This window comes from Mytilus californianus, unplaced genomic scaffold (assembly GCF_021869535.1).
Source record: "Mytilus californianus isolate M0D057914Y unplaced genomic scaffold, xbMytCali1.0.p SCAF_3, whole genome shotgun sequence".
NCBI classification, from domain to species: domain Eukaryota; kingdom Metazoa; phylum Mollusca; class Bivalvia; order Mytilida; family Mytilidae; genus Mytilus; species Mytilus californianus.
In genome coordinates this window covers 20,526,356-20,553,361 of record NW_026262679.1, presented here as the reverse complement: position 1 = coordinate 20,553,361, position 27,006 = coordinate 20,526,356, and the positions used below count along the sequence as shown (strand labels likewise).

Genomic DNA, 27,006 nt, shown 5'->3' with positions numbered 1-27,006 from the left:
TCATATCAAAATAGATCTAAATCGTGTTTATTATGGATGTTCCGACTCATAAATCCTACAAACTTTTATTTAAACAGTTACAACTGCATTTTCCTTTAAAAGTAAGATTTTACCATAGGTGTACTGAAAATTCGACATTTTTTGAAAATGACCCATATAAGCAAGACTTGGTGTGTACTTCTAACATTTCAGCATAATATATAGAAACATATTAGAAAAACGAAGACGAAAACAGCTCAATAATATGCACTGTCCTTTGTTAATCTTAGGTTAATATGCAGGTGTAGGGTATGTGTCAATGAAATATCAACACAATGTTAAAAGACACCAAAAGGTCAACATCATGAACGTACTACCTTCAACGATAGACAAATGTCAAGCTCTTTTCGGCTAAATCGCCTGGAAACTTTAAAAAGAAATGTGATTTTAAATGACAAGTAACACAGAATTTTATCCTGTTTATGAAGTTTGCATGTTTTAAGCAAAGCTTATGTGACCCTTTTATGTGAAGTAAACGAAAGAAAAAAAGCAATACATCAACTAGTAGGTGAATCGACACAATTTTCTGAAATGAAAAGATTATGACGAAAAATGGAAAATAAACATTCATGTAAAAGGTATACATACACCTTGTAACATGTTCGTGTGTCATTTTATTTACTTTAAACTCCATTTCTTCTTATCAATAAATGTATTTGTGGTCAAAATGTATATACCTATGTACAAAGAAAATTGATATTATAGAAATTAGTCATTTCGGAAACTTTAAAATCCTCGGATATCCACTCTTAAGGGGATCCATCCTATCTATCAGTACATATACATGTATAAAACGAAAGGAATCGGCCACGACTTACACACGTACAAGTTTACACAGTAATATAAACTTTCTGAAAGTTTTATTTTTAGAATATTTCCCGTTCGTTAATAAAATGTATATATATCTATTCGAAATAAATCTATTCTAATTCATACTGCAAAGGCTACAGAGGTAAGAACCATTGGTGATTTTTTTTTTTAATAAAATGTCATGAGTGAAAGTTGAAAGCTGCTTTTGTGATCCATGATTTCATATGCAGCATTACAATACGATCTAACATTTGTTTGATTCACCAATGAATGTGCATGGTCGTGTGAGTCGCGAATTTAGTCAACATTTTTGGTCTTTCATGAGTTCCTTAATGATTTATGGATATCCTGAATTGGAATTATCGTGGTCCTGAAATATTTCTGGAGCTCTTTGAATACAATTATTTTGACTAAACCCGCAACTCATACGGTAGGGCAGCTTACAAATAATGAATTTTTATATTTTTCTTAGAATGTATATATGATTGTGAATTTCCACGTATCATCTCGGTCATGAGCATGATGAGAGATATAAATTCAAAAGAATGCACCATGAAAAAAAACATACAAAGAGATTGATTTAAGATAAAGGGAGATAGAAAATTCGCTTTAGTTGATAAGCATTTTGATCATATGGACTAAAGTTAGTCTGTTGTGTAGATCATCTTACTGATGATAATAAACAACGAAAATAAATTTAAAAAAAAAATGAAAAACAGTTAAATGCAGAACATGATAAATGAATATTACAATATTGAAGCTTTCTTTTTTATGAAAAAGCTATTATTACAGTGTCGCGAACTTAGTTCATCAGTACATTGTAGCTAAGGCACGGACCATTTGATTTTCGGAGGGGGATTTTATATCAAGCCATGCAAACCAACCAAGAAATTTTTTTTCTTCAGTCAATCCAAAGCAAGATTTTTTTTATTACATTATACATGTCATACTTGCTGGAGATGAAGCCAGAACATTTTTTTTAATCAAAATGGAAGCCAGATTATTTTTTACAATAAATACCCAGCACCAGAAAATCAAATGGCCCGTGCCTTAATATGGAGAATTATCAAATCTAAGTTGATTTGCTATGAAAATAAAGCCATAGGGATTCATACTTTGATCTAAGCATGGAAGTATCATTTTGAACAGATATCATACACATGAGGGGTATTTGCCAAAAATACAAGTCAAGACAAGGTAAAATTTCCTGAGCGCTGTGACCGTCACTAATTACATATAAAACAATACATGAAAAATACACTGGCGATCCACCAAGCAAAATCAAGCATTTAACTAACTATAAAGCTGTAATTATGACATAAACCTACTTCCATGATTTAAGTGTTACGGATTAAATCCTGGTACAAATCAATAATTGGAAGTATGGGTATTGTATAAATGTGTATCAATTTAACGACAAGAAACAATCCTAGTAATACTCCGAAAAAGATATATGTGATAAATATATCAATAATAATTAAAAAATGAAAACTTCAATTCATGAATATAAGTTATCGAACATACGTTTCTTCCTCTTATACTCTCTATCTAATAATGAATTAATAGAAACGAATTACTTTTTTTCCCCCAGAAATTACTGATTGTTCAAAAAGTGCATTGTTTGTGTTTTATGCCTTTTCAGAAATTAGCACTTGAACATGGATTTTAGTTGTTTATGTATTTTGTTTCTTTTTTCAGGTATGATGGGAAGTTCAAGAAAGTATTTAGCTGTGTTTTTTATTTTATTTGTCGCTGGAATTTCTTAAAATTTTTTTTAATTGTGTTTATTATTTTCTGTTTTAGATGGGATGCCCAAAAAGGTTTTTAGTTGTATTTTTAGGATTTTGCGGACTACTACTTTCAATAGGATATCGTTCAGTATTTGCAATGGTTATGGTGCATATAGTAAAACCAAAACATTCAACAACAAATCATACGCAACCTTACAGCTTATTCAAACATGTATGTATTTTCCTACTTTTCTTTGATATTCATGATTTCCAGAGAGATGCAATACTTTTAAATGCTTTGTTCTTTTTGTTGTGACAGATAAAAATAATTTTGGTTGTGTGACTGTGTGTGTGTTTTTGTTTTTGTTTTGTACTATTACCCATACTTTCAAACTGAAACAAAGTAGTCTGAAAGAGTTTTCCATAAGTTATAATATTTGAAAAGATGAAAGAAAGATAAACAATATAACAATAAACTGCAACTATCATGAACAGGATCCGTTTGCTTTGTTCCCAACAATAATGTGATGTGACATGATTGCTATAAGACAACATTCCACCAAAGACCAAACTTTAATGACAAGGATGCGAACAACTACAGCTCACATAATGAGTTCCGGACAGTAAGCCATAAAAGGCTCCGGAATGACAAAATGTGAAATAATTATGTAATATCAATAGAATAGTAAAAGTTTTGAAATCTAAATAGCAACACTATTGAAACATGAATACCATGCAAAAGTTTCAAATTCAATGAAACATGACTGAGAGGCCGTGGTCTAAAAGTAAATATCCGTGAAAATGAGATGTGCCAATGCTAATACAACTGTATACGGAATATTATTGACTTACCATCACACACTTTAACTGTTAGACTTTTCATATTACCGACTTTTGACTACGGAGTATATAATCTTTCAACAGGTTACCTACTCTATGGATAGGACATTCTGGTACTCGGTCAAATGTGAGCAACTAAAAGTAGTAAAATCAGCGTACAATTGGTGCAATTTTTGGAACAAAAATTAACTGTTTTCCGATGATTTAATCTTTAAGTTGCTCTTACATGATCGAGTACCAGAATGACTCCATTTTATTTTCTAGATGGCCCTCATATGACCCTCTCGTTTTTATGTTTGTGTCTTCTCTTGTATGCTGCCTTGATCCAATTGAGAACGTCTGTTTTATTTTCGCATTCAAAATAATAATAAAAGAAAACAGGCATTCATTTCTTATTAATCTTAGATTTCTTTTTCGTTATTTAGTGTATTCCTCTAAACAGTAGCTGTAACTTATCCTTGAATTGGACAGTGGACGGAACATTATATTTAAATACGGCATATTTTGTCGGAGGTTTATTCACGCAAGTTCCAGGAGGAATTCTTGCTACAAGATTTTCACCAGTAAGGTTAGTAATACGAAAAGTTTCGTTAAATATTTCTTCACATCCAAGGTTTCAGATGTTTTTTTTTTTTTTCAGAAATAACCGTGTTCTATTCACATGCTCAAATGGACATGTTTGCTTTCTATGTTGTTATTTATACCCCATACTATATATTTGGAACTTGACGGACCATATAATAGATATGCCCCAGACTATATATTTGGAACTTGACGGACCATATAATAGATATGCCCCAGACTATATATTTGGAACTTGACGGACCATATAATAGATATGCCCCAGACTATATATTTGGAACTTGACGGACCATATAATAGATATGCCACAGACTATATATTTGGAACTTGACGGACCATATTATAGATATACGCGGCAAAGTATATAAATCAATCGTATGAAACAATCTTGTTTCTCAAGAGAAATTTTTCCATTGCGATAAAACACCATCTTAACTTGTAAGTTTACCAAGTTAGGGATTTGACAGTTATTTATCAGTCTTTCTATTTGTTGATTTCGTGTTTAAGCACACCTCGACAGTGATAATCTTTCCAGTTTCAAGTATATATCTTGTTTTAATATTTTCAGGGAATGTGTTGCATGATGAATTGGACTAAAGTAGTTTTTAAATCATAAACAAAAGAACGCAGATATGATTAGCAAACTAATCAAGCTAAATGTTAACATTGTTTGCTTATGCGCTTTGTCATGCACTTGGAATAAGATGGACACGAAATTTCAATCAATTATACATTTTTTTCTTACTTGCTTGGATGATGAAATATTGTTCTCGTTTATCTATTTTCTCTATGAGAATAATGTTTATTATTTACTTTTTTAACTTCCCGTTTTAAAACTTAACCTTGGAGTTTGGTATTTTTGTTAATACTGTTTTAAATATGATAAAAGGGAAGTATAATATTTCGATAAGAATTTTTACATTCAATTATGAATACATTTACATAAACAGTAAGCGTTATCGTCCCTCTGTCAGAGTCACACTTCTGACAAATAAATACTTGTCTCCTTTAGTGCAATCTTTATGTACCCATCCATTGCACTGAATCCAAGATTCCTTTGATTTTCTGTTCGAATATAGTTCTAAGCAGACCAATCAAAAACATTCATCTTCGTTGTCCGAATGTTTTGATTATCTTCTCTGTTTCTGTTCGTTGCTTCTATTTATGGTTTTTAGAGTGGCAACTTTCGTTTAACAGTTTTCTGCTGTTTCCGATATTTCTTCTTTTCTTCATCTTCGAATACATCTATTCTGGTGTATCTGTAAGGTTTGCAGCCTTATGCTTTCTATTTGAAATATTTCTGTTTTATTTTAGTGGTTGTGCTTTCGGAAATTGGTGTACTGTGCTGCTGCATCTTGTCCTTTCAAGACTAAATAGATGTTTCTTCGTGTGTCAGCTGTGGACGTAGTATTTAATTGCGTTAGCTCAGATATATTGTTGTTCTCAAGTCTGATAAATTGGCGCAAATTTGATACATGTTGCACAACAGTACGAGGATTAAATCTGCAGTTCCGGACATACAAATGAATGTTACTGTTACTCTCTGATATTAAATCTTTGTCGTCAGTAATAAAATCCTTGTAGAAGTTTACTTTTCTTATAGCTTCACCTCTCATGTTTTGGAATATCTCTTCAATGCCGATTTTTTCTTTAAACTCCGCTTCCATGCATACCTGAAATGCATAAATAGGGCAGTGTTCATCACCCTTGACATTTACCAGAACTCGTTGTCGTTACTGCAGATCTATATGTTTGCAAATAACATTCTTCGTTTGGGTCACTTCCCTGTTATCTGTTTATCTTGTCCTTCAGTAGATTTGTCTCCCTCATGATGCTCGCCTGTTTCTTCTGGTTGATTATCATTAATTTTGACTCTTTTCCATTGGTACCACTATTTGTGCAGGGGACGGAGTTGCATGGTTCGGTTGTTCTGTTTGTGTAAAGTCATCGGTCTGTCTGTTACATGTGAAGGTGCGAAATCGTTATCTTCAAAAACATCAGGATTTATGGGAAATATTCCACTTACCTTAAAGCCACTTATTATATTTCTTGGGTAGCAGCATTTGGCCAAGACTCTCACAAGATTCCAGGTAAGTCCTATCGTTGGCGTATTATATCGTCAAGATAATAATTCCATGATCATATATAGTCATTTGCTTCCCAGGGTTATTTCTCAACCAACAATCCTGTGTTTTATTTTTCAATAGACCATACACCTTCCTGTTCAATGGTTGAAGGTTGTGGAAATAGTGGGGAGGAAATAAAGGCACTATAATTCCATCGAGTTTTGCAAAGAAAAGTATTGTTACTGCAAGATGAGAATGGTGGTTATCTAACAAAAGCAAGACGGGTTATTCATTACTAGGTTTGGTTGCTTCACAAAGTGTTGTAGGGAGATGATAAAATTATTAGCTGTCATCCAACCTGATGAATGTGCTACACCACAAACTCTTTGAGGTCCATGTATAATAAAGTCGTCTTTAAGTGCTTTCTAGGAAAAATCATCATGGATGGTACACTGTTCGCAGAGGCGTTTACGGATCTGCATACTGTAACAAGATAACCTCTGTCAGCATAAGTAATACTTCTGACTTGTTTAACTCCGTTAGTACCAACCGTTTTGGATAGCCTTTGTACAGTGGTTAAACCTGTTTCGTCTACATTTTGGATATCAGAAGCGCTTTTTAAATTTGGATGAAGGTTTCCCCTCATCAAAATCTTCCATAATATCAAAAATCTGAATTAGTGGATCATTTTAACGGGAGACATACTTGTTAAAATATTCCATATAGTTCTTGTCGTGGGGATATTTTGTTATCAGATCCTCTTAAAATTTGAATGAAGGTTTTTATTTATCAAATACTCTGTTGAGATCAATTATCAGAAAAATTTGAAATGGTGGACCTTTTTTTTTAAGGAAAGTAAAAAATTCAAAAATATATCACAATTAATTCTTGTCGCTTGAATAAGGCCTTAATTTCTCGCAGTACTTTCTATATTGTAAAACTATAACAGCGGGTCACTATATCATGGAAGTAAATTAAATAATTCTTCCATGCCTTTATGTAGGACGTTGGATATGTGAGCTTGCCCACTAACTAATGATTTGTTTTCATTATCAAATGATATTTGAACTAAACCTACACTTTGTTTTCCAAAGGACATATTCCAAAGTGAGATCGATGTGTATCTTGAAGAATGGCAAACAAGAAATAGCCTAATACCTCAGAAAACATGTACTACAATAACTGTGTTTAATATTTTTACAAGATCTTTCCACTTTAATTAACTTGGTTTTTTGCCCATTTTTCTTTGTGTAATATTTTATCAGTCTTTGGTTTTCAACTTTTGGCATGTATGAACTTTTTTTCGAATGTACAACTTTATGAAATTTCATAAAAAAGAATTGTGTAAAATCGGAAACAGACATATAGAAGTATAAAAAATCAGGAAATGCATTAATGAACTCAATTTTGCAACCATTGTTAAAACTATTATTTCCTTCTACATTTACATTTTTACTTATATAATTAATCTCCTTCCTTCATCCTATAACATTATATTATATAATCCATTATAGTACTTAAAAAAATATATATTTCATATTATTTTCAAATTATGTTCAAATCTGTATACCAAAATAGAATCACATTTGAAGTATAAATTCATGACAGAAAATATCAAAGTTGAAACTATCATGAACATTGATAGAGAAAGACCCAACTTCCCCAGAATTTATTTTTCCCTGGGGTCATTTTTAAAAACTAAAGTCCTTTATGTCTTTTAAAATTCAAAGTAACGCAGCTCCATCAGTGCTCTTTGAGGTGTTAACATTACGCATATGAGAACAAATTCCAGAAGGCTTAAGGCGTGATTTTGAATAATTTTGGCAAATATGGTCTTTGGTACCCCTGTTCATGTTTAATAGGTAATCTGTTATAACTTGTGTGATCAGATGCCTGTAGGCCACACACTTAATACATTATGTTCTCGATTCTTCCAAAGATTCCATATCATTTCCATATCTTTTGCATACACCGTCAGTGGCAATTGTTACGAATGAGAGGTTATTCAGCGTGCTCGCGTTTTGAATACTTCTGAAGGTGATACACGTAAGCTGTTAGTTCAAATATCATATATCCATGTGCTATTACACACATATATGCATGGGATTGAAAACAGCTGAAAATGCATGAATTGCAAACGGGGTGAAATCATGTGTTTCGACAGGGTAGTTTCAGGCATCTTTATTATGCCTTGTTATAGTTTTGATTGATTTAACAATTTTTATTATAGAATATGTGGACTATCAGTGTTGTTATCCAGTATATGTATGGTTGTGTTACCTGTTTGTATACAAAACAGTCAATATGTCGCAGTAATGGTAGTACGGACATTGCAGGGCATTATAGAAGTAAGCGGTTGTGTTAATGACAATGCGGACACTGTAGTAATATATGTAACTGGTAGTAGTAATGGCAATATACTTCAATCTCCATATAGCAGGCACTACAAAACAAACATCAAAATATCAACTGAAATCTTGAAATTTATACAATATAATATATTGCACGTATGGCCTAACAGAAACATCTTTATACAGAGAAATCAAAATGTGAAATTAAACAAACGTATATCTAGAAATATGTTAAATATCACTTTATCATGTTATTCAAGTTAATTGTATTCTATTGTAGTTTTTAAAAGTTTGCCCTTATTATTCACAACCTAACAATTAGTGAAGCATACTTAGTTACAGACAAAGCACTGCCACGAATCTATGACCTAAATAATGGCATACACTGTGTGTGTAAAGAGTAAAAAACAAAGTCATAAACAATATCGGAACTCCCCTGCCTAGTTTCATTGATGCCCCCACCCCTTCTCTAAAAACACTCAAATATGATTACCTCCTAATTCATACAGGTTGATTAGCTTTAAACATTCTTATATAAATCGAAGTTAGAGTTTCTAACTTTGGTATCAAATAAATATTTTAAACAAAAGATACACATTTATATAACGATGGCATATTTATAACATCAGGGTAGTAGTTTAAAAGAGGGACGAAAGATACCAGAGGGACAGTCAAACTCACAGATCGAAAACAAACTGACAACGCGTGTAGACTTTCCCGCCTATTTTGCCCTAGGCAGACAATCTTACATCTCCTTTTTTATATTGTGTTCAGTAATGGAAAACGACCAATGCGGTGTTGATCATTATCAAGCAAGAATAAAAATGAGAATTGTTTTTTTTTTTCTAAATGTGTCGACAATGCTACATATACAAATGCGTATCTTAATCAAAAGATACAGTAATAGTTGGCCTTTTATGTATAGTTATCCAGAATTGTTATTCCGATGATCAGGTTGCTTGTATTTTGATAATTCAAAGTTGCCAAATAGTCATAGTTATAGCGTATATTTAATTTGTTTTCTAAATTGATATTCACATGTTCTCAGTTTCAATACCATCTGGTGATTTGCATACGATATCTGCCTCAATCTTGCATATTATTTTCTCTGCTGTAAAGTTGCCTTAAAGAGTGTTACTCAGTGGTTAACACACGTAAAGCTATATTGGTTTCTTTCGAATATATTTCTGTAAAATATCGGTAATTTCAACCAGTATAGATTTAACGAAGAAATATAAAATAATACACAATATTCTTCAGAGATGTTTTTTTTGTGTTTTTTTTTCGCTGAAATCTTCTCACTTTGCAATATGTAGAAAATTATTCGTGCAAATCATCCCAAAATCCTAGTGGTGAAAGACCTTAAATAACCCAAGATTCCATCTGCTTTCGATAATCTATAATTAGATGATGCGCAGCTTGATAACCGGAATCTCTCTTTCATACTATGAACGTGTCTGTCGAAATGTTGATTATACATAGTCTCGATACATCAACGTTTCGACTGACACAAATGTATAGAAATCTGTAGCGAACTTAAACAAAAGACTTGCTTCACAATATAAAATATATTGCGTTCTTCTTTCCAAACAGAACTAGAAAAACTGAGTTCTTGCAGTGTGTACTTCTTCTAAATAAGGAACAAGTCGCACATGCAGACACGAGCTTCTTACACGAATAAACCACGTCTAAATTATACGTAAGCTTACATTTATTTATTTTTGAAAGGGACCGTCTGTACCTGCCATTAATGGTGTGATATCTGCATGGGCTCCAAAGTCTGAAAAATCCAGAATGATAACTATTGCGTATGCAGGTAGGTTAGGTAAATGGTAAGAATTAAAAACAAGTAATATTTGAACCAGCACATTCCAAATGGAAGATACATTGTTGGCAGATGCCGAAAATGCAATATATCAGAATTTGTTGTTTCTATGTATGGATAGCTTATTACAGTAAATACAAAGGTTTTATCGTAAAATGTTTCAATCCCAATACATCAACAATAATTATTGTGTATCAGTTCATATTTGGTCAATTGAGATGACGAAATAGCGACCATATCTTAATAATATATAACCGGGAGTTTTTCCGGCTATGATTAACTCAAAGTCGGAATACTAATCTTTACATTTTATTAGCAAGGTCCGGACGGTACCAGACCTAAAACCTAAACTGACTTCAAAATAACATATAAAAGTATATATATATATAAACAGTATCTATAGAAAAGGATTAGTGTCCAACGTATTAATTTGTTATCGTCAAGGTGGTTTCCGCTACGACATACATATATTTGACAATAGAATTAATTAATCACAAAGAAATGTAAAAGGTTAGGTAGACGGATTAACAAATTGTCACTATACTGTAGCACTTGAAATATATTGTCTGAATTTATTTATTTCTAATTCCTATTTGTCCAAATCTTTCGGTTTACATTTTTGTAAATTATGATAATGATTCATTTTCAAAAATAAAAGAGCAAATTCTTTTAAAATATAACAGTTTTTAATGTATGTAGTACCACCAATTTATTTGTAATGCATGTCTAAATAAAAGGATGTAAATGATACCGTTTCCCAAATTGATATTGTGTTGTAGGTGCCTATTTGAGCCCTGCAGTAGCGATGGCAGTATCAGGAACATTGTCTTGTCATGTTTGTTGGCACGCCGTCTTATATCTATATGGTAAATATTTTACTACTATTTCTGGTAGACTGTTGTCCAAAAATATAAAATCCGCCTAAAAACCAATGCTTTAGCATCGGCAATTAATGCATTTGGAGAATTCTTTGCTGCCAAATTTATATAAAATAAAAAGTTAATACTCCACGAATTAAAGATGACCTATTCTTTTAGGCATTTTTTTCTATTTAGTCCACTATTTACTTCTGTACAGTTTGGGTGTCCCAAGACCAAATTTCCTGATAAAAGTTAACCGAGACGACAGCAAATTCTGTTTCTTTGTCCTACAGTTCTACAAAAACGGTTTCTATGCATTTAGAGTTACTAATATAACCAAAACAAGTACACTATTAATGATTAAACAAGTAAAATTATCTGACAAGGCTATACTGTTATTTTCCCCATTTGAATAAATCTAACAGACGAAAAGATTATATTTTTCTTTTGGATATAATGTTGAAACATAAACAATATTTACATCTATATAAAAATAAGAATACTTATACTGACTGAATATCGATAAACTAATGTTGCCTGTCATATTATTTATCGTATGCGATATACATTTATTTTCCACTGGACTCGGTATTCTATGGTAAACAATCTCTATATTTGATTTCCAGGTGGACTGGTTTTTTTTTTTTATTGCAAATGATATTTATTTTTGGTTTCCAGGTGGACTCGGTATTTCATTGTCAATGATATTTATTTTTGATTTCCAGGTGGACTGGGTATTTTATTTTCAATAATATTTATTTTTGATTTCCAGGTGGACTGGGTATTTCATGGTCAATGCTATTTATTTTTTTTATTTTTTATTTCCAGTTGGACTTGGTATTTTATGGTCAACAATATTTATTTTTGATTTCAAAGTGGACTGGGTGTTTTATGGTCAAGTCATGATTTATTTTTGATTTCGAGGTTGACTGGGTATTTTATGGTCAACACTCTTTTATTTTTTATTTCCAGGTGGACTGGGTATTTTATGGTCAATGATATTTATTTTTGTTTTCTATGTGAACTGGGTATTTCATGGTCAATGATATTTATTTTTGATTTCCAGGTGAACTGGGTATTTTATGGTCAATGATATTTATTTTTTATTTCCAGGTGGACAGGGTATTTTATGGTCATTGATATTGGTCTTTTTGTGATTTCCAGGTCGACTGGTTACTTTATGGTCAATGATAATTATTTTTGAATTATAGGTGGACTTGGTATTCTATGGTCAATCATATTTATTTTTTATTTCCAGGTGAACTGGGTATTTTATGGTCAATGATACTTATTTTTGATTTCCAGGTGGATTGGGTATTTTATGGTCAATGATACTTACTTTTGATTTCCAGGTGGACTGGGTATCTTATATTCAATCATATCTATTTTTAATTTCCAGGTGGATTGGGTAATTTATTGTCAAAATGATACTTATTTTTAATTTCCAGGTGGACTGGGTATTTTATTGTTAACGATACTTATTTTTGATTTTCAGGTGGACTGGGTATTTTATGGTCCATAATATTCATGATCGTCGTTGTTGATTCACCTTCAGCTCATCCACGCCTATCGATCAACGAACGAGCCTTGTATGATAAAGAAGCATCAGCTGCTCAGAGATCTTCTACAAAAACGGCAAGTTTGTTATTTATAACAAGATTTGATCATATATAATGTAGATTTTGAAAATCATGCAATATTGTGAAACAAATGAGGCTAACTCTAGCTATCTTGATATCAAAACAAACGAGGTTTACATAAATGATACTGTGTATCCCTTAATCACAATAAAACCAGAAAGGACATCATGAATCTCAACTATACACAAGTGGCTATACCATGTCAAGCTTTGAAACCCAACGAATCTAAGCAAAGATGTGAATAAAAATAAGAGATCAGCTGACGTAGATGTTAGCAACTATAGCAAACTCACTGTACGGCCTTCAACAATATGGAAAACCCATACTTGAAAGTAATCCACAAAAGTAGTCCCCCATAAAACTTTACTGCCAAAAAAATGATAAGGTAATCATGAAAATAACTAGACATAGACGGTCTCATCCCTCAATTTAGAGGCATACAATAGTGAATTTGGTACAAATGTAGAATGGAGTCTAATGTTTAATTCAAAAATATACGAGGGTTAAAAAAATCGGTCAGGCTAACTCGAAGTGATAAATCAATTTTGGATTAAACCCTTACATTACATTATAACAATATCAATTTGTTTTTCAGGCCAATGCAATACCATGGAAACACATACTTACATCTCTTCCTATGTCCGCCATATTTGTTGGAAGCTTTTGTAGAAATTGGATTTTCTCTATGCTTCTGACTGAGATACCTACATACATGCAGGATTCATTTCATAATCTGAATATTTTTGAGGTACGGGATTCAAATTTATATTAATATGAATAAAATGAAATTTTTCGTATGTACGGTAACGAAACAGCAAACCAACGGCACAAAAACCCAAAGGGCAACTATGTATTCATGTTGATGAAAACATTATCTGGGCATTTGTTTAGGTTATGGGGTTCAAAATAACTTTATACATGTGGTACTTATGTTGTTCGCTGATGAGTAGACCATTTAGAATTGTCAGTCTGCTAGACCAAGTGTATTCTAGATGTACGCAATGTTTACTTAGGAGATAATTGTATTGTATTTCCAGTTTGGTCCACGTAAAAGGCAGGCTTTATTGTCGCAAATTGTGTTTACAATGCGATGCGTAAGGTATCTAGGGTTTTCAGATATTCAAATTCCAGAATTGGTGTTTGTCTGTTTTCTTCGTGTGGAGATCCGTAATCATTGTTGCGTTCTGGGTGTAACTCGTATAATTAAGGAAGTTTATTTTTTCATTGATGTTTCATGTGTAACTCATACAATTGAACCACCGAAAGCGTTACAGTGTCCAAGAAATTAATTCGGGTGGTCTTGTGAATCTTTCCATTTTAAATCAATAGCTTCAGCGCATCGAAACCATGATAATGGCTGGTATGGAGCACTAGCCAAAAGGCGTTTTGAAGTTGTCCCATAAGTATATACATATACATAAAACATTATAAAGAAACATATTACTTACTGTTCGATATATAAAATTGTTAATTACAATTTATATAATGCATCGCTACGGTTTTCAGATTGGATTGTTATCAAGCTTATCAGAGGTATGCATGACAATTGTAACGGTTACTGGTGGAGTGTTAATAGATAAACTCATAAAGTCTGGTTTGATAAGTACCACAGTAGGGAGAAAGATGGCCCAATGTTCAGGTAATAACATAAATAGATAAATCTATAAAATCCGCATTAATACAGATAGCTATAGATCGTATGATTACATATAAATAAGGAATTACTCGAATACTTAACATTTGTTTTTTCACTCGGCGTTGTCAGTTATACTTCAACTTCTTTTGAAAATAAAAACAATCTTTCTCAAAAGTATCTCTTATTTGAATTTTGACAGTTAGTAACGCAAGCTGAAAATAAGTATAATATATGATACAATTTACTAGTGATGAAATAAAGATCTTATTACCTATGTGGGATTCTTTCAGGATTTGGTATTGAAGCAATATGTATTATTTGTCTTGGCTTTATAACACGGTTAGAAGTTGTAATGATCGTTATGTGTGTTGGTGTAGCCTTCAGTGGTTTGGCTATTTCAGGTAAGGAACTAAATTCAGTTCTGCACATCTTAATTCTCTCAAAAGACTTTTTTAACGTAATTATTTTAACAAATTTTATTTTAATCTGAATAAACTTGTAATTCATTCTGTTGAATGGATCATTTATAGAGCAAAAGTAAGAGTTAACAATTAATTTGCTTAGTTGTTGGTGGCATCATCAACATAGTTATATATAACGGGAATCGGGATAAACATATTTTCAATATAGCTCAAACTATAAATAATAATGCTTGAAATTAATATCTAACATCGAAATGGGTTGACAAATTATGTTTCATCTGTTCAGTAAACTTTGGTGGCAGCGATCACAAAATATGTATCATCAGTCAAGTAACATTTGGTGACAGCGATTACAAAATATGTATCCTCTGCTCATTAATCTTTGGTGGCAACGATCACAAAATATGTGTCATCTTTTCAGTAACCTTTGGTGGCAGCAGATACTTATATTTTTCACATTTGTATCTGACTTGTATTAACAGGATACCAAGTTAACCCTTTAGATCTTTCACCAACTTACGCAAGTGTTCTAACCGGCATATCTCGAACAGGTGTGATAGGAGCTATACTAAGCACTTTAACAGCATCAGTTCTTCGTGGCAGAACACGGGTAAGTTAAATTCACGGACAATTATAATTGCTTTATCAATATTTCACGGTACACTATTGGTGAGTTCTTACTATGTTATCACGAATAGGTAAATATATCGTTGTTCAATTTAATGGATAATATATATTTATCGTACCTATCAGTATATTGCCGAAAATAATGTTCCTTAGAAGCACTTTAATCACCTTGACAGCAGTGTTGCTGTCATAGTAGGAATATGAATGAGAAAAGAGATGTGGAGCATGCGTCATTAAGATAGGATTAAACGACACGCGCATAAATAAACAAAGGACATCTAAAAGAACCTTACTGCAACTGTTTTCCCTTCTCTATTTCCTACGGTAAGTATTTTAATGAATTTTCCTTGTAAGCTAACACCATTGGTGCCTCTTCGGCAACAACAAGAAAGTTGGTCAACTTACACTAATTGTTTTTACCAAGTTAGAAAGAATAAGTATGTTATCGACCATTTGCAAGACATAAATGCAATAAGTCAAGTTCGTCAAATCTGTAAAGGAACGTTCGACAATATTTCTTCGACAAATTGTGACACGTTAAACTTCGACCAATATGTGGAAGCTACTGCACATATTCTCTAAAGGAAATGTCAATAAATGCCGATTATAGCAACGTGATATATTAGCCAGTTATTATGCACTCAAAGAAGTGCATATAGAAGGCGCAAACACCTGAGCATTGAACCAGTTGTACATGTGATTCCTGTTTATTTTTACACCAAGCGTAGGTGACACAAATATATTGATAATATACTTATATTCTGTTTTGTGTAAAGTGCACTAAGCAATTCAAAGTTCGTCCAGTAGGTTGATGACTTCTTTTTCATTTCACTTAAAATAAGGATTCCACAAACGCAGATAAGTCTGCTTCATATCTGAATTTATACATACAAATTGACCATGCGGGTTGGCTGAAAACTAAATTTTACGAAAAAAAAGAGATCACTAGTATTTCAATTTATCATTGTGACTTTTCCATTTCTGTTTAGTAGCATTTCAGTTGCATCTGCATAATGAGTATATATATCTACTAATTGATATGATATTCAATTGCTTGCGTTTTCTTGAAAAGAGGGTTGCTGGTAGAAAGGCAGATATTGAACCAGTGGATAAAGTTATTTCTTCGTTGTTTAAGGGACGCAATCATGGTTTGGTCGATCGCTATAGAATACATGCATTGCTGATACTACGAATATATTCCACTTGTCGTTGCCACATTATCAGGCCTTTTTTCCTAGATTAAGACATAACCGAATGCGACTCATTACGGTTTTATTTCTCATTTATAAACAAAACGATGGGACCTGCTAACACTTTCTGGATAGTCCGATGTTCATCTGACACTGACGGCCTTGTGAAGGACTTGTCCGTAGAACGTCTCACGGCTCAAACAAGTCCCAAAAATGGCCGTCATCAGACAATCCCGGACTACCATCGAGGAAACCCGAGTTCTTCAGTGGTTTTTGGATGATGTTCGTGCTGCTCAATCTTCATTTTCCTGTATAGTATTTTGTGGAGTGTTGTTTGTCTATTCTGTTAATAATTTCCACCTCATACATGAATTGAAAATAATATTCAAGTCATTATTCAAAAAATATATCTACATAACAAAGGCTTAAATTAAAGGACTGATTTAAAATTATTCAATTTTTTGGAGGTACATGTATCACTTTCAACTCTTAAATAAATTTGTTTTTACATGGGCAAGAATACTAGCAGTACTAGTTATTCCTAGAACATAAATGTCATCTTATTGTAGCATTGTCACTATATTAGCACAGACAAAAGTGTCTATATATGGTACTCTGCCATATTTACAAATAGCTTGTATCATATACTATTTTTTATCTAAAAATTTTGTTTTCTGTAGATTTCGCACGAAAAGACATGGCACGAAGTGTTCTGGATAGCTGGTGCCATACATCTAGCTGGAGTTTTATACTATGGCATATTTGCATCTGGACATAAACAGTACTGGGCTGATGGCCCTCCTGCAGAAGCTGAACGGTTAGTCAATCCATCATCGGACCCAGATTTTGCTCAACAACCAGGTGATATGGAACATAAACAATTCTTAAGTAAATCGGTAACTTATGATTCAGTGCCAGAAGAAGACAAAGAGGAGAGTGATAGTCCTGATTGGTTCTTGCAGTCTATGTAGTTAATCCTGATTGGTTCTTGCAGTCTATGTAGTTAGTCCTGATTGTTTCTTGCAGTCTATGTAGTATAATATTTCAAGTTTTTTAGTAAACGTAGTGTACATTTTTGTAATAAAAAAGAGCAATTTGATATTCGAAACGCCAAAACCAATTAACATGACTTCAAACTCTAATAGTTAATCGTAAATTAAACTTTTAATTTTCAATTGATTTTATGCACAACTTAAAACAAATGATGCAAATAAATCTAATGTTCAGTAAATGATCTTTCGACATTTTGGTTTTAGAGCTTTTTATGTATATTTATACCATGATCCGAATGAGGGTATACTGGTTTACCTCTGTCCATACGTCCGTCCAATGGAATGTCCGTCTCTTTTGTCTTAGGAACTATAAATTAGAGCTTCCTGAAATTTTTTTTTTATAATGAATTTCATTTTATTTGCACATGAGCATAATAGTAAGTTATACACATTGCAGACTTCTTATACGTTCAGGTATTTCACATCCATTTTTTTATGGAAATATTCTTTATAAAGCACAAAAATGTCAGTATTCACCTCTGAAACTAACAAAACCTTTAAATAGACTTATTAAGAAGGGATATAGTTACGATACTGTTGTCAGGTCATTAAAGATTGCATATTTTGGCGTTAATATTGATTCACTTATAGGGTCTTTGCATCGGCACTAAACACATTTATTTAAAAACCAGTTGTTGGCATGACACGGGTTATGTTCTTCTCATATATGTTATGATGGTATGATACTAAACCCCTAACGGGAAGGATTGTGCCTGATATTCATATGATGAAGACATAATCTTCCAATCAGTTTAATTGAAGTTTGGAGCTGGCATGTCAGTTAACTGCTAGTAGTCTGTTGTTATTTATGTATTATTGTCATTTTGTTTATTTTCTTTGGTTACATCTTCTGACATCAGACTCGGACTTCTCTTGAACTGAATTTTAATGTGCGTATTGTTATGCGTTTACTTTTCTACATTGGCTAGAGGTATAGGGGGAGGGTTGAGATCTCATAAACATGTTTAACCCCGCCGCATTTTTGCGCCTGTCCCAAGTCAGGAGCCTCTAGCCTTTGTTAGTCTTGTATTATTTTTAATTTTAGTTTCTTGTGTACAATTTGGAGTTTAGTATGGCGTTCATTATCACTGAACTAGTATATATATTTGTTTAGGGGCCAGCTGAAGGACGCCTCCGGGTGCGGGAATTTCTCGCTGCATTGAAGACCTGTTGGTGGCCTTCTGCTGTTGTCTGTTCTGTGGTCGGGTTGTTGTCTCTTTGACACATTCCCCATTTCCATTCTCAATTTTATACATAATATAATATATAGGCAGAAGATATACAACATATTAAATAGACACAGCTAAAATAGTTTGATACATTGCAGAATATGATTGCAAGACAAAGGTTGCTTGGATAGAGAATACATATTTTTAATTTATAACATATAGTGTTGTTGTTTATCTTTTTTTTTTATGACAATAAAGGAGTCCAGAGTTTCCAGCAGTTCTCTGCCCTACTGAGTCTTTTATTTTTATAAAATATATTTTTTTCTATTGGGGAGAGTATTTGGTTTGACCAAGTTTTATAGTATTTTCGATTTCTTTCATCCTGGGGTCATAGTTTAAATATTCAATTTCATTAAAATCCACGGAGACATTTATCACAAGAAGTGTAAATCTGCTGGAACCCCACTCCAATCCCCACTTAACACACATAGTTTCTTGACTAAACTTTTTCTTCCCAATCATAACAACCTTGGTCTTGTCTAAATTTATATTAAGACCTGATAAATATGCATATTTATCTAGAGTACGGAGAGATGCATCCAAATATTCTGGTGATCCATCAAGTATAAGAGAAGTATCATCTGCATATTGTGAAATGAGATACTCTGAGTCATCTATGGTGATTCCTTTAATTTGGTCATTATTTCGTATATGTATACCAAGTATCTCTGCACACAGTAAAAATATATATGGTGACAGGGGATCCCCTTGTCGACAGCCTCTCTGAATGTCAAAAAATTCTGAGAGATGGCAATTTTGAGTGACTGCAGATTGAATTTTAGTTTTATAAGTAATGATCCAATGTTTAATAGATGGTCCGAAATTGAAAAAGTCCAATACGCTTTTAATAAAACTCCAAGAAATTGAGTCAAAAGCCTTTTCAAAATCAATAAGGAGGAGAATACCAGGTATGTCATTTCTTCTGTATACAATAAAATATCATAAATTAATTTAGTATTTTCACCAATATATCTTCGAGGAATAAACCCTGTTTGATAGTTATTTATTAAAAGTGACAACATAGACTTCAATCGCTCTGCAATACAGCTAGACCCAAGTTTATATATTGTGTTTAAAAGACTTGTAGGTCTCCAGTTTTTCATATATATTATTGGTATACAAGTGATTATTCCCCTTTTTTGAGATACTGACATTTCACCCATATTATACCCATAGTTGATTGATTGTAGAACAAATTTGCCTAAATCTATCCAAAAGAATTTAGAAAACTCACTGGTGTATCCATCCGATCCTGGACTTTTGTTATTTTTCATTCTTTTAATAGCTGCTGTTAATTCTGAATAAGAAATTTTCCCCTCAAGGATATCCTTTCTTTCGTTTATTAACTTTGGAACATCTAAATATGGAATTTCCTTATTGAGATCAACATTTTCTATTGTATCATTTTTTTAATATAAATCCTTATAGAAGTTTTTGGCTTCCATTAAAATCTGTTCTTGTTTGTTTATACAAAGACCTTCATTATTGACTAGTCTTGGAATTGTTTTATTAAAAAAAATCTTAGTTTCTAAATTGAGGAAATATTTGGAGGATCTTTCTCCTTCTTCTACCCATTGCAATTTTGAACGGACATAATGACCACGCATTTTTCCTTGTCTTAAAATTTGTAATTCAGATTTTTTTTTGGTTGAGATTTTCAAGAGTTTCTGTGGTTTGTATATTTTCTTCTAATTTTTGAATTTTTTTTTCTTTCTTTTTATATGATGCAAAGGAAATTGTTTTACCCCTAATTTCGGTCATTAATGTTTCTAAGAACAGTTGTTCATTTATTGTGAATTGAATATCTAAGCAATCCACTTGATCTAGTGTGTCTCTGTTGTATACTAAAGTTGCATATTGATCTTTAACTTGTTTTATTTTTTCTTTGACAGTTTCAATATATTCTATATCATAAAATAAACTATTATTAGATTTACATAAACCCTTCCCAATATTGAAATAATTTATTTTAAAGTGTAAAAATATTGGTGATTGATCGGATCTATAGCTGTTTTGAATTTCTACTTCTTTTATATTTTGATAGAAACTCCGAGATACAAGAAAAAAATCGAGCCTAGCTTGCTTCAGAGGATTAATTTTTCTCCACGTATATCGTTTATTATCTGGGTAGAATTCCCGAAAGGGATCGATTGGATCATAGGTTTCAATAAGTTCACAGACTTTTTCTCTTGCTCGTGGATTATTTATATTTAGGTAGTTGCAAGTACATGTATCTAATGCCTGATTTTGGACTAAGTTAAAATCTCCAGTCAGAATAACTTGTTGATAGTTAAAATTTTCGATTATTTCATTGACTCTATTATAAAAAGAAGGTGAGTCATTTTATGGTCCATATAAATTAACAAGTGTTATATTTTTACCTTCAATTGTAATGTCAACACCCAGGAAATTTCCATTTTCATCTTTCTATATTTTATTTATTTTATATTCAAGATTATTTGCAAATAAAATGGTAACTCCTCTTTGATTGGAGGCAAAAGAATTAAAAATACATTCTCCTCCCCATTGGTTTCTAATAAAGGATTCATCTTTTTCAGTAAAGTACGTGTCTTGCAGACAGTAAACATGACAGAGTTTTGATTTCAAGTATTCGAACACATCTCTCCGTTTCTCTCTAGAATTTAAACCTTGACAGTTGTATGAGAAAATTTGTAATGTATCCTTAGTCATTTAAATAGCTAAGATATAGAATAAACATTCCATTTCTTAATTTCATTCCCCTGATTACACGTTGACTCATACAACTGTCTATGGAAACACAAAGCTGTAATATTGTATCTGTATAAACTAGATGATGTATACATCTACCTTCATGGATAAATAAACCTTGGTAAAACACTGTGCAAACATAAAAATCGTAATAAATAAAAAAAAGTAAGAGGAACAAAAGTCAAGATTGTCATATAATGATATTTGTATTGGTGCAACTAAAAAAAAATATTGGATAACCTGTTTCCAAAGAAAAGCGTTAGGGGGGGGCAACAAATTTATACCCACTAAACTTAATTTCAACACTCAAAGGGAGATAATCCAAATCCAAACATATTATCTCCCCTTAATTGTAGGATTGCAGAACATTTGTTTTAGTCAGTATAGCAACTGTACATATGATTAATGTGACCTTCTAGGTAGTATAGAATGAAACTTATAGAATGTGTGAGTTTTGTTTTGTTCAATATTTTGCAATCCAATATGTCATACTGAGGTTCTTTCAGTGTTTATTCTTATCATTTTTCTTATTTTTATTGTACAAATAAACAGGGCAAATACAAATTTACTTCATATTTTCTCCTTTCCTCTATGGTTTAATATATAGGCACTACATATATACACGTCTAAACATGTGACAACTTTATGACAGACATTCTCCATCGGATAACACGTGGTTATACAGCTAACACCATAATATATATATGTGGTTCATAAGTGTTTCTCGTTTCTCGTTTTTTTATATAGATTAGACCGATGGTTTTCCCGTTTGAATGGTTTTACACTAGTAATTTTTTGGGGCCCTTTATAGCTTGTTGTTCGGTGTGAGCCAAGGCTCCGTGTTGAAGACCGTACCTTGACCTATAATGGTTTACTTTTATAAATTGTGACTTGGATGGAGAGTTGTTTCATTGGCACTCATACCACATCTTCCTATATCTATATAATTCGTCTCAAATTTAGCCTAACAATGTTAGATCTTCAAATTTGCGTTAGCAAATTTTTGTTCTTCCCTCAGCGGGATTCGAACCCTTGCGTCTGTGACATCGTGGCAACACCGCCTGCACCGTGTCCAGCGCCCTAGACCACACGACCACTTAGGCTTTTTATGTAGCTTTCGGTGGTCGATGTAATGCCTTTCCTCGTCGGCTTTATCTAGGGTTGAATACATGATGTATAGTGGCAAGTAGATGGTGTACCTTTCAGATCAGTTATTTTGTCTGCCGTAAAGGATGATAATGTTAATTACCATAACGCCACAACAAATTTTAATTTTAATATACACGTCTAAACATGTGACAACCTAATGACAGACATTCTCCATCGGGTAACACGTGGTTATACAGGGCTAACACCATATATACATATATATGCAGTACCTATATATATACAAGCAAAAACAAAGTTTCATTCATTAGACAAATAACTATAAGAAGACTGTAAAGTTAAGGGAATTGTTGCTGCCTTTTGATTTAATTTCATATGTATGTCTAATCAATCTTTATAGCTAGAGATGTGACTATCATTATATAAAAGTGCAATTTTTTGCTTTTTACTTGTTTCTTTTATTGTCGCACACATACAGGTACAATAGATATAAGAAGCTGTGGTATGAGTGCCAATGAGACAACTCTCCATCCAAGTCACAATTTATAAAAGTAAACCATTATAGGTCAAAGTACGGTCTTCAACACGGAGCCTTGGCTCACACCGCACAGCAAGCTATAAAGGGCCCCAAAAATTACTAGTGTAAAACCATTCAAACGGGAAAACCAACGGTCTAATCTATATTAAAAACGAGAAACGAGAAACACTTATGTACCACATCAACAAACGACAACTACTGAACATCAGATTCCTGACTTAGGACCGGTGCAAACAATTGCAGCGGGTTTAAACGTTTTGATGGTACCAAACCTTCACCCTTATCTGAAACAATAGTGTAAAATCACAACATAGAAAGACACACTATAAAATATCAATTGAAATGGCTTAACTCAATCAAAAGACATTTTAACACAGGTGAACATACACTGAACGAATAAATTTGATCTATGATACAATGTAAATACAAAATATGTTTAATTTTTTTTTGTTTTTTTTTTTTGTAGCCTTTTTATGCTTACTTTCTCAGTCTTGTTTTGATTGTTATATAATTAGAGTAGAAAGTCCTAGCTGTTTTACGTCTTTAACATTCTTTTTTGGTTTTCCTATTGTTCAAAGAAAGTCATCGGTCTCATAACCTAAAAGTGGACATATATTATATATTATGACAGTTCAAAATGTTTGCATTATACATGAAGTTATACATGGGGAAACAAACTACATGTACTACAATATCAAAATAAAAAGTTAACCAAATAAACAAAGCAACAAGAAAATCAATTAGGTAACTAAAGTAGCATGCATTTTCATATAAATATATATATATATATATAATAAGTACGTCTGAACCAGTGACGACTCTACAACAGATTTTATCCATCGGATCACCAGCAGTGATGGTGATACAAGGCTAAAAATAGAGCCTAGGTGGTCGAGTGGTCAAGCGCGACGGGCATAGTGCAAGGCGATTTGGTGCCACGAGTAGCAGGAGTTCGAATCCCGGCCAGGGAAGAACAAAAAATTTGCTTCCGCAAATTTACAGATCTAACATTGTTGGTCTGTTGTTCAGACGAATTATATATATATATATATATATATATTATTTGCCGGGATTCGAACTCATGCTATTGGGATATCGAGACAACACCCTGCTTTGTACTAGACCGAAACGCTGAGCCGGATTTTTAACGTGCTAGTTCACAAGGTAACAGTCCACAGGAAGACATATCACCTTACCCGGACACATTATTCTGACTCCGAGCCGACCAGTCTTTGCTCTTACGCCTTAATGCCGCGTGCATAGCGGAGAAGCAGCACATACCATTTTTAAAGTCTTTGGTTTGACCCGGCCGGGGTTCGAACCCACGATATCCCGCACACGAGGCAAACGCGCTACCACGAAACCACCGAGGCGGTTCGAACCTACATGTAGCTAGCACCTGGTCTTCCTACCGACTTATGATGGGGTTCGTGTTTCTCAATCTTGGGTGTACAGTGCAGTGTCTTTAGGACTGTTAATTTTCTTTTTATTTTTATATCTGTGGCATTGTCTATCTTTTGCCCATGATATTGTCTAGGTTTTGGCCAAGGTATTGTCCATCTTTTGGCTATGATAATGTCTCTACAAGTGTTATATTTTTACCTTCAATTGTAATGTCAACACCCAGGAAATTTCCATTTTCATCTTTCTATATTTTATTTATTTTATATTCAAGATTATTTGCAAATAAAATGGCAACTCCTCTTTGATTGGAGGCAAAAGAATTAAAAATACATTCTCCTCCCCATTGGTTTCTAATAAAGGATTCATCTTTTTCAGTAAAGTACGTGTTTTGCAGACAGTAAACATGACAGAGTTTTGATTTCAAGTATTCGAACACATCTCTCCGTTTCTCTCTAGAATTTAAACCTTGACAGTTGTATGAGAAAATTTGTAATATATCCTTAGTCATTTAAATAGCTAAGATATAGAATAAACATTCCATTTCTTAATTTCATTCCCCTGATTACACTTTGACTCATACAATTGTCTATGGAAACACAAAGCCGTAATATTGTATCTGTATAAACTAGATGATGTATACATCTTCCTTCATGGATAAATAAACCTTGGTAAAACACTGTGCAAACATAAGAATAGTAATAAATAAAAAAAGTAAGAGTAACAAAAGTCATGATTATCATATAATGATATTTTTTTTTGTGCAACTTAAAAAAAGATTTTGGATTACCTGTTTCCAAAAAAAGGGTTAGGGGGGGGACCCAACAAATTTATACCCACTAAACTTAATTTCAACACTCAAAGGGAGATAATCCAAATCCAAACATATTATCTCCCCTTAATTTTAGGATTGCAGAACATTTGTTTAAGTCAGTATAGCAACTGTACATATGATTAATGTGACCTTCTAGGTAGTATAGAATGAGACTTATAGAATGTGTGAGTTTTGTTTTGTTCAATATTTTGCAATCCAATATGTCATACTGAAGTTCTTTCAGTGTTTATTCTTATCATTTTTCTTATTTTTATTGTACTAATAAACAGGGCAAATGCAAATTTACTTTATATTTTCTCCTTTCCTCTATGGTTTACTATATAGGCACTACATATATACACGTCTAAACATGTGACAACTTTATGACAGACATTCTCCATCGGATAACACGTGGTTATACAGCTAACACCATAATATATATATGTGGTTCATAAGTGTTTCTCGTTCCTCGTTTTTTTATATAGATTAGACCGATGGTTTTCCCGTTTGAATGGTTTTACACTAGTAATTTTTTTGGGGCCCTTTATAGCTTGTTGTTCGGTGTGAGCCAAGGCTCCGTGTTGAAGACCATACCTTGACCTATAATGGTTTACTTTTATAAATTGTGACTTGGATGGAGAGTTGTTTCATTGGCACTCATACCACATCTTCCTATATCTATATAATTCGTCTCAAATTTAGCCTAACAATGTTAGATCTTCAAATTTGCGTTAGCAAATTTTTGTTCTTTCCTCAGCGGGATTCGAACCCTTGCGTCTGTGACATCGTGGCAACACCGCCTGCACCGTGTCCAGCGCCCTAGACCACACGACCACTTAGGCTTTTTATGTAGCTTTCGGTGGTCGATGTAATGCCTTTCCTCGTCGGCTTTATCTAGGGTTGAGTACATGATGTATAGTGGCAAGTAGATGGTGTACCTTTCAGATCAGCTATTTTGTCTGCCGTAAAGGATGATAATGTTAATTACCATAACGCCACAACAAATTTTAATTTTAATATACACGTCTAAACATGTGACAACCTAATGACAGACATTCTCCATCGGGTAACACGTGGTTATACAGGGCTAACACCATATATACATATATATGCAGTACCTATATATATACAAGCAAAAACAAAGTTTCATTCATTAGACAAATAACTATAAGAAGACTGTAAAGTTAAGGGAATTGTTGCTGCCTTTTGATTTAATTTCATATGTATGTCTAATCAATCTTTATAGCTAGAGATGTGACTATCATTATATAAAAGTGCAATTTTTTGCTTTTTACTTGTTTCTTTTATTGTCGCACACATACAGGTACAATAGATATAAGAAGCTGTGGTATGAGTGCCAATGAGACAACTCTCCATCCAAGTCACAATTTATAAAAGTAAACCATTATAGGTCAAAGTACGGTCTTCAACACGGAGCCTTGGCTCACACCGCACAGCAAGCTATAAAGGGCCCCAAAAATTACTAGTGTAAAACCATTCAAACGGGAAAACCAACG

General features: G+C 32.9%; 1 protein-coding gene and 1 long non-coding RNA gene across 2 annotated transcripts; both read left to right on the top strand.

Annotated features, from left to right (window-relative positions):
* The first annotated feature begins 936 nt into the window (after positions 1–936).
* LOC127733411 (vesicular glutamate transporter 3-like) lies at positions 937–18,071 on the top strand. Its single transcript, XM_052242775.1, has 12 exons — positions 937–991; positions 2,653–2,811; positions 3,845–3,987; positions 8,298–8,415; positions 10,147–10,234; positions 11,023–11,109; positions 12,599–12,738; positions 13,339–13,491; positions 14,250–14,382; positions 14,670–14,780; positions 15,284–15,411; positions 17,299–18,071. The coding sequence occupies exons 2-12, from the start codon at positions 2,653–2,655 to the stop codon at positions 17,587–17,589; spliced, it is 1,551 nt and encodes a 516-aa protein (XP_052098735.1). The 5' UTR covers positions 937–991; the 3' UTR covers positions 17,590–18,071.
* Positions 18,072–19,163: 1,092 nt separating this feature from the next.
* Positions 19,164–26,773, top strand: LOC127734092 (uncharacterized). The gene is made up of 2 exons (XR_007997418.1): positions 19,164–22,048; positions 25,647–26,773. It is a non-coding gene; the product is annotated as an uncharacterized LOC127734092 (long non-coding RNA).
* The last annotated feature ends 233 nt before the right edge of the window (positions 26,774–27,006 follow it).